We start from the raw sequence: 9,937 nt of genomic DNA on the forward strand, positions 1-9,937 counted from the left end.
AAAATCGTTAAATCTGTAATATATTGGTGGAAAAAAAGTAACATAATCAGAAAATATTAGGAACGAAATAATTATTTATTTTATCGAAGCTTATTAATTACTTACTTATTTATGAAGCAGTTAAATTAGGAATTTCATTTAACAAAATGGAAATTCCCTCTCCCAAGAATATAAGTTTGCTGAGCCTTTCTCCAAAATTATAAGATTTTGAATTTTCAGACGAAGATGAAGTTCAACTTCAACGCCATATTTAAAGAATGAGTCATGTAAAATATATTAATGTGCGAAAAATAAAGAACAATTGTGAGTAACTAGTATCTAAAGTTTTGCTTACAAAATTAAAACTCATGTTTGTTTTTTTTAATCAAGAATATGACATTTCGTTTACCCTTCTCAGAGAATGCTGAAGCTCCTCTTCAATTTGTATAATTTTAAATAGACATTATTAACTCCAAAACACTATTAATCTCTCACTAATAACCGTGATTAGTTTGCATTAAAAAAATGGAAAAAAAGATACAAAATTAGTATGAGGGTGACAACTACTTCTTAAACATTTTTCAAAAGCTTACTAATCATTATTTTGGACATATTTAGTATCATATTTATTAAAATTTGAACTTTTGTTTCATTTTGAATTATATAGAAGCCAAATTGAATGAATATCTTCTTAACTTTAAATAAACTTTTGATAAATAATAGAAATGTTCACACTAGCCTCATGTCTACACTAGGTCCGCCCCTCGTCTTACTTTCTTGCACAGGAACTCTGATATTTAGACTTCATATTAAAGCGTACTAAACAATTAAAAAGTATTGCCTGCTGTAAATAACTTGACAATAATGGAGGCAACCTAAGGAAGGAGCCTACCCAATAGATAAAAAAATTTATTAAAAAATTATGAGTATAGTTAATAAGGAATACGAACGGATATTTTGTTTTATATTAAATTCTGTTGAAAAATTGGTTAAATGATTTATTAGTACAAAATATTAAAAATTAAGTTATCAATTCTCTTCCCTCCTAAAGACACAAATTGTAGCTTCACACGAATCAGACAAAAAAAAAAGGAATTCTTTTGATTTCAAAATTTCTCGTGTAGTGAGTCTCTGTATGATTGAAACTCTAAAAGTAAAACCAAAAAGAAAAATCTTTTTTTCAAAAGTATTTAATGAATGTGTAGAAAATTATAAATTCGTCAGCATAGATGAATAAAATTTTATTTTTACAAAAGTTCATTGATAACTTCTTCTCAAAGGTAAATTATTCTTTACTTATAACACAGAATTTGATGAGCTAACGATAAATAAATTATTCAGAGCAATACAAGTAGAATAAAATACATTTTTACATAAAAATAAAAATTGCACGAATCTCTTTTTTTATACAAAAATATTAGAGATACAAACATAGTAACAAACTAAAATAATTAATTTCATTTCAAAGAACTTATTTGATAATACATGGATGAAACCTATATATATTTCGGTTCTAACAATAATTTTTTCAGAGAAATGCTATGGATAAGTATTACTTACTTTGATGGATAAGTACTACTACCTCAATGTAGCTTCTCTTATAGTAAAGTATTATAAAAACAAGTTGACCATCAAATTGATGTTCCACAATTTATCCAGGTTTCAATGCATTTACCATTTTAGTTTCAAAAAGATAATTTAAAACTTCCTGAAGATCTAAAGATAGTAAATATATTACTATGAAGGTGTAGATAATTGATATACCCCCCAAAAAAAATATTATAACATAATCGTTTTCAAAAAAATAATTTCAAATAAATCGTTTTCAAGAAAATAATTTTAAATAAATCGTTTTCAAGAAAACAATTTCAAATAAATCGTTTTCAAAAAAATAATTTCAAATAAATCGTTTTCAAGAAAATAATTTCAAATAAATCATTTTCAAAAGAATAATTTCAAATAAATCGTTTTCAAAAATTGTTTTTACGCGTTCACGTTAAAAACTCTCATTACCCCAAACGACATGACGATTGTGTAAAATAATACTTAAAAATGAAACATTTATTTTAACTAGTAAATATAAATTGAGCAATATGTATGACAATAATAATCAAACTCGATTGATTAGAGTTGTTTTCTTTGGAAAAGTGTATCTAAAACTTGCATGTTACTAATTAGCACTTAGTCATGCTGTCTTGAGTTAGCACATGTTTTCAAGCTCAAATGATGTATCACGAATTAAATTTTGTTTTCAAGAATAGCATTTAAAGTCCTTAAAAAAGTAAAATGTTCATATGATTCAATTGAAAAACTTCAACTAACTAAATTTTGTTAACAAACATCAAATTTAGTGTCTCCTATAATGATAATGCTGGACTGATTTCACTATGATGAAAGTTTAGTACATTTTGACACAGAAATATACTTTTGTAATTAAAATATTTAAGCCACAAACACATTTAATAAATATCTTTTAGAATTATTTTTGTTGTGCATTGAAAAATGTGAGTCTTTGCTCAATATAACATATTCTCATGAGCTTGCTTAGCTAAATATTGATCACCCTTAGAGAAATAAATCATGCACATTAAGTCGGAGGTAGGCTTGCATTTTAGGAGTGTTTCTCTTATTGCGGATTGAGTTTGTTTATTGAGGTAGCCACCAACATGAACCAGCATTTTTATTTTCCGGTGGATCAGGTGTTGTTTTTCTATCAACATCTTCATCAAAAAATATGTTGTTGCTAAGTTTATCGGATCTGGAGAATATAGAACTTGTTTATGAACACTCACTCACCCAAATACGTTTCGATTGTCTTGCAAAGACACCCATCTGAGCCTCATAGAAAAATCTGTGATACATAATAGAACAGCTAAGGGTAAAGATCCAAAATCAACTTGGATCATATCTGTGACGTTTTTTAAACTGGATGTGACAATTTTCAGAACCAGGTGGACTCAATGCCTTATTGAATCCACATGGTATTCAAGTTCAGAGCATGGTGTTTACGAATGCTCTTCTTCAAGGGTGACTCATTTTCTGTCCGATGAATGAAATTGTTTATGGCTTAGAATTACATTTGTATATTCATTAAATCTGCATAAAGTTTTTTGGCAACTCTTTCTTGTCGTTTAATTGCGGACCTTTGTAGACTCGCTAACACAGGATTCATTAATTTAGGAAAGTTTCTTCGGAAGATGTATCTTGGTGGTGTTGCTGGTATACCAAATTCTGAAGCCAGCTCTTTGAAAACTGTAGGTAAATGTGAAACGAAACTTGCCATACCCAAGGATACCAGAATAGGAAACATAAGAACTCCCAGTGCTGTGAAACCAATTATACCAAGCTGACGAGACTCCGATTCTTCTAGCAATGCTGAGGGAACTTCTGACTCTCCAACTATACACAAGACAGTTGTGCAACACAGAATAAGAAGAAAATATATCTTTTGATGCATCTGTAAATGAGAATAGTAATTGTCATCAAGAATGGAACATATTTTCAAAAATTACTTATGCTGTTATCTGACGTTCAAATTATGATAATTTATGCTTTTATTTCATTTAGAATGGAAGCTATGCATTAAATAATATTAATAATGCCATTAGGTGAAAATCCCAGTGAAATTTTGAACATATTTTTACATCTTTACATTTGAATACGAAAAAAATCTGTTCTTATTTCAATTAAGACACGAGTTGTAAATTAACAAATGATTATGCGGTTAAGAGGAACGATTTTCAAAAACTCTCTCTTTTTAGGTAATTTAAAAGTGCAAATTGGGCAATATTATTTTTTTTATTTCAACTAGGATGCAAGTTATGAACTAATAGATGATTATATGGCCTGTGGTCAAAAGTCTCTGTGATATTTTAAATTTTTCCTTTTTCTTATTTTTATTTTTATTTTGATTCGAATGAAGAAAAAAAATACATTCAACTTCCGATTAAAGCACTAAATATGAACTTACAAGTAATGAAATAATTAAGAGGAACAGCATTGTGAATTTCGGATTTATTTTTCTTTTTTGCGCACAATTCGAACGATACAATACTACTATGTAAATTTTAATACTACTATGTTAATTTTAATTCAATTAAAACTCAAGGTCACGAACTAATAAGTTAAAATCTGACTTAAAGAGGTAAAAAAAAAAACACCGCAAAATTTAATTTTATTTTTCTTATTTTTACAAAATTCGACAGAAGACACATGTGACAATATTATTAAAAATTAAAGTTGAAACTCGCATAAACGAGAAAGATAGGGCCTTTTTTGAATTGCCGTTTACTTTTATTTTATTTATTTATTTATTTTTTACTTTTTGCGAAACAAGCTTTTAAGAAGTTTAAATGGAATTCTTTCCAAAATAGTGTTTTTCATACGATTTGCGTATTTAAGGTATCATTGTGTCTACTGTAGAATTACATTACATCTAGTAGAAAACATTTAGAATAATCAGTGTTTCTAGAAAAACTTTTATATAAAAAAAAAAAATAATAACTGAAGCTGCGTTAATCTATTTTTAAGTACTAATCACTGCATTAAGAAGTAATTATACGAAAAAAAGAGAATAAAAATAAGTTACTCAACGATATTTATAATGCAATAGTTTAAATTTTGATAGTTTTTGTGAAACCCTTAAAAAGTACGCAAGATATTAAAAATTATCAAGCTTTACGAAAAGTGCGCAGAAAATTTTATTATCCATTTGATGCAAATATATATGTGTGTGCGTATATATCAGAACGTGAAAGAATAAACAAAAAGAGGTAAGAAAATCATTTCATTGAAGTTTTTTTTCCCCAAAAAACTCAATTTCTTTTTTACCTGTGGAAAATTAAATAATATAAAAGGAATAGTCTATAATTAAGAACAGTAAGAGCTTACTTTATTCCTAAAGTAAAGCAGCTATAAATTAAAATGTTTTAATACCAGTTTTTGCCCCTTACCAGTTTTTCCTTCAGAAACTGATAATAGAATCGGTAAACTTATGGCGTTAGATTTGACATTTGAGATGTGAAATATAGGTTTGCAACTTTTTTTCTTTTCGGTTTTACATATTTCCAAACAACATTGTTGGATTTATTGATATAAATTTCTGTAAATTTTCATATATTTCAAATTTAGACCAAGCAATATTTAAAATTTACTAAAAAAATCTCATTTAGTTTAAATGACAAAAAAAAAATTACAAGTTTTTACTTTAAATTCCCCTTAAGATATCAAAACATACCTTATAGTAGAAATATCACTGGTTAGATTAGATTAAATTAGATTTTAAATAAAGCAATTGTACCGCTGATTTAATGAAACAATAATTATACAAAAAGTAAAAAAAGAAGATAGTTGTGGATAAAAAACAAAATCTAGAAAATTATTTAATATTAAAATTTGAAAAGCATCTTTTGATAGAAAGCGTTTAATCTGTAAAACCATTCATAGGAAAAGTAAAAATGAATAAATAATTGGGGACAAATAATTAAGCCAAGAGAATTAGTTAAGTAAAGTTTAAGAAGCGTCTTTTGATTTATAATATTGTATACGATGTATTAAAATGTATTGATTGATATATATTAACAGAATTGAATCGGTCAAAAAAATTAGCTGGTGATAAATAAAAATCTGAAGAGTAATTTAAATTTTAAAAAGCATCTTTTGATCTTCAGCGTTAAATCTATCAAAAAACTATACGAAAAGTTAACAAAAAATTAGTAGCGGATAAATAATTAAATCTAGAGAATTAATTAAAATTATAATTTCAAAAGCATCAATTGATAGAAGAAGCGTTAAATCTATGAAAAAAAAAACTGCATATATATATATATATATATATATATATATATATATATATATATATATATATATATATATATATATATATATATATATATATATATATATATATATATATATATATATATATATATATATATATATATATATATATATATATATATATATATATATATATATATATATATATATATATATATATAAGAAAATATAGATTTAGATAAATAATTAAACCTTGAGAATAACTTAAAATTAGAAAGCGTTTTTTGATAGAAACAGTTAACAGTTAATTCTATCAAATCAATTACATGAAAAATCAAACAAATTGGTTGTGTCTTAAATAATAAAAACTAGAGAATAATTTAAAATTTGAAAATCGTCTCATGATAGGACCAGTGTTAAATTCATCAAAATGATTGCACGAAAAATAAAATAAACATAGTTGTGGAGAAATAATTAAACCTAGAGAATTAATTAAAACTCTAATTTCAAAAGCATCTTTTGATAGAAACAGTGCTAAATCTATGAAAACAACTACATGAAAAATCAAGAAAATTAGATTTAGATAATTGACTAAACCGTAACAATAACTTAGAATTGGAAAGCATCATTTGATAGAAACAGTTTTAATTCTATGAAATCAATTGTATGAAAACTCAAACAAATTGGTTGCGTCTTAAATAATAAAAACAAGAGAATAATTTAAAATTTAAAAAGAGTCTTATGATAAGAACAGTGTTAAGTTCATCAAAATGATTGCATGAAAAATAAAATAAAAATAGTTGCGGAGAAATAATTAAACAATTTAAAATGAAAATTAACAGCTTTAAATCTATAAAAACAACTATACGAAAAGTTAACAAATAATTAGTTGTGGATAAGGAGAATGAATTAAAATTAAAATTTCAAAAGCATCTTTTGATAGAAGCAGCATTAAATCTATGAAAACAACTTTATGAGAAATCAAAAAAATTAGATTTAGATAAATAATTAAACCAGGAGAATAAATTAAAATTAGAAAATATCTTTTGAAAGAAACAGTGTTAATTCTGTCAAATCAATTATATGAAAAGTCAAACAAATTGGTTGTGTCTTTAATAGAAATTAGAGAATAATTTAAAATTTAAAACCGCCTTATTATAAGAACAGCGCTAAATTCATCAAAATGATTACATGAAAAAAAAAAAATAGTTGTGGAGAAATCACTAAACCATTTAAAGTTAAAATTAACAGCGTTAAATCTATCAAAACAATTATACAAAAAGTGAAAAAAATTAGTGTGGATAAATAATTTTATCTAGAGAATTATTTTAAGTTAAAATTTGAAAAGCATCTTTTGATAGAAGCAGAGTTAAATTACGTAATTTTCACCAGTCACTTAATACTAATCACATAAACTAAATGAAAAATCAAAATAATTCGATTTAGATAAATAATTAAACCTAGAAAATAACTTAAAATCAGAAAGCATCTCTTAATGGAAACATTGTTAATTCTATCAAATCAATTATATAAAAAGTCAAACAAATTGGTTGTATCTTAAATAATAAAAACTAGAGAACAATTTAAAATTTAAAAGCGTCTTATAATGGAAACAGCGTTAAGTTCATCAAAATTATTGCACGAAAAATAAAATAAAAATAGTTGTGGAGAAATTATTAAACCATTTAAAATTAAAATTAACAACGTTAAATCTATCAACAAAAAAAATCAAAAAATTAGGTTTATATAAATAACTTAACCTGGGGAATAAATTGAAACTAGAAAATATCTTTTGATAGAAACAGTGTTAATTCTATCAAATCAATTACATGAAAAATCAAACAAATTGGTTGTGTCTTAAAAGTAATAAAAACTGGAGAATAATTTAAAATTTAAAAAGCGTCTTATGATAGGAACAGCGTTAAATTTATTAAAATGATTGCTAGAAAAATAAAATAAAAATAGTTGTGGAGAAATAATTAAACCATTTAAAATTAAAATTTACAGCGTTAAATCTATCAAAACAATTATACAAAAAATTAAGAAAATTACTTGTGGATAAATAATTTAATCCAGAGAATTATCTAAAGAGAGAATTATTTACATCTAGAGAATTATTTACATCTTTTAATAGAAACAGCGTAAAATTACGTAACTTTCACCGGTCACTTAATAAGATGAATGTACAGAGAGAACTTACCTTCACAAGGCCACCACAAAATGTATCAGTAAAGCAGGTAAGTGAGAGGCTTAAATCAAGGTCATCTTATGGAGAGGCTTACGACCTTTGGTTCAATTAACTAGGAATATCATTTCTGAAGCCCATCCTTTACCTTTGGGGGACCACAATATAAAGATCCTGCAACCTTGCTTTTCTTGAATGAAGTGGGTTAGTATGACACCTCCGCAGGGTTTTCTAGGAAGAAACCCCAAAGATCATCGACTAATAACGATTAATTTTTATTGGTCAAGAAGTTTTAATAGGCATAAGGGTGTATCCCGAAAACCCTCTTATTAAATATTTCAAGTGGTCATTGTGGTCTCAGTTTAGCAAAAAAAAAAAAAAAAAGAAAAAAAAAAGAAAAAGAATTAATTAAATTGAAAGACATTTAGGTCTCCCGAAATGGGCCTAAAGTTTGATAATTTTTTCGGTCAGAAACGTTAATTATAATTTATTTTCGAAAATTGCAAATGTAAAACAAATTTCATTTTTTAAGTTCAAAAATATAAAGTACGAGTTAAAAATTATATACCTTACTGCCAAAGCTCAAAAGCCGTTAATATATGCTGCAACCCTAGCTAATCAGCAGATTAATTAAGGTAATCCGTTAAAGTGAGGAATCAAGAGTTTTCAGATATTTATTTAGCTAATGTCCACATTAACGGTTTCCGTACCGTTAAGCTCGAAATATTTTCTTCCTCTCTCATTTTATCAACTAATTTGTAGATTCTTTGATTGTATTTATAGGCAGACAGGTATTTTTATTTACGTCAAACTAGAGCTGCACAATGGGCTATTGGCGACAGTCTGGGAAACATCCCTGAGATTGATCCGAAGACACGCTATCGCAATTTTGATCCTCTGCAGAGAGGATGGCTCCCATATTTTGGTAGCCAGACGACCTACGCGCGAAGTCGAGCACTACACAGTAGAACAGCTTAATGAGGATCGATACCGCGCACCCTTGATTTCTGTCTTGTTAAGTTCAAAAAAAAATTTTTTCTTATTCTCTCAACTAATTTGTTGATTCTTTGATTGTATTTACCGACATGATTCTTATGATATTAAAAAATAAATAAGTAATGTTACGCTAACTTCCTTATTTGTAAAAATATTTTAAACCAAATTACAGTTTTTAAAGTAATTGATAATTGATTCTGTCCACTAATGTTTTGATTGTAGTAACTTGATTTTCTAATCAGCGAAAAATAAATAAATAACATAATAAATCCTATTGTTCCAGCAAAGATCCTATTTTCATTTTAACCAGTTCCTATTAGGTAATATTCAGATAATCTACATGGTTTGAAAATTATCTAAGTCATTTGAAAAATGAAACTACTTTTTGGCACTTCAATGGATCTATGGTGGACTATGGTGGATGAAAAACTCTACAACTTGTGTGTTATTTCAACTTAATACCAAATCGAGTGTTCATACTCACCTTAACACTAAACATCGTTTAAGAATTTTTGCTTTGAAAATGCGCATTTCATCTTATCGTTTTTGTACTAAATGACTTTTCTAACTGTTATATACTGTTGATATTCTATTATTTTTTTTGTATGTTGTTTGCTTCGAATAATACTTGTCATGTACCTATTTCTACCACAACTGGTCATTTGACCGGGAGAACAATAAGGTTATCGGATCAGAAATTACGATGTAATGCGTGTTCAACGTATTGCATTCAATAGTTGCACAGTTCTGCAAAGACTGTTGCGTAGTTAGTTCAATCAGAATAACTGTGAATTCAAATTTCAAGAAGGTGCCTAAAATTATAGATTGGCATTTTTGTGTTAGAAAAAGGGGCAAAAACTAAATGTTTTGGTAAGTAGCTTATATTTTATTTTGATAACTTTACTTCATTTCCAACTAACTGTTAGTTTTTACCCAGAAAAATGTCGAAACAATCAAGACAGAAGAAGTTCTTAGAGGAAATAATATTAATTATAACAA

General features: G+C 26.5%; 1 protein-coding gene across 1 annotated transcript; it reads right to left on the bottom strand.

Annotated features, from left to right (window-relative positions):
• Nucleotides 1-1,203: 1,203 nt before the first annotated feature.
• Nucleotides 1,204-7,977, bottom strand: LOC147800956 (uncharacterized). The gene is made up of 2 exons (XM_087156168.1): nucleotides 7,958-7,977; nucleotides 1,204-3,436 (listed from the first exon to the last, which is right to left on the bottom strand). Exon 2 carries the CDS (start codon nucleotides 3,434-3,436, stop codon nucleotides 3,053-3,055), a length of 384 nt encoding a protein of 127 aa, XP_087012294.1. The 5' UTR covers nucleotides 7,958-7,977; the 3' UTR covers nucleotides 1,204-3,052.
• Nucleotides 7,978-9,937: the final 1,960 nt, after the last annotated feature.

Source organism: Parasteatoda tepidariorum, chromosome 12 (assembly GCF_982258835.1).
Source record: "Parasteatoda tepidariorum strain Cologne lab strain chromosome 12, Ptep-v5.0, whole genome shotgun sequence".
NCBI classification, from domain to species: domain Eukaryota; kingdom Metazoa; phylum Arthropoda; class Arachnida; order Araneae; family Theridiidae; genus Parasteatoda; species Parasteatoda tepidariorum.

What these genes read in the sequence shown, in the direction of transcription:
- LOC147800956 (XM_087156168.1), bottom strand. Translation starts at nt 3,436, where the DNA reads ATGCATCAAAAGATATATTTTCTTCTTATTCTGTGTTGCACAACTGTC.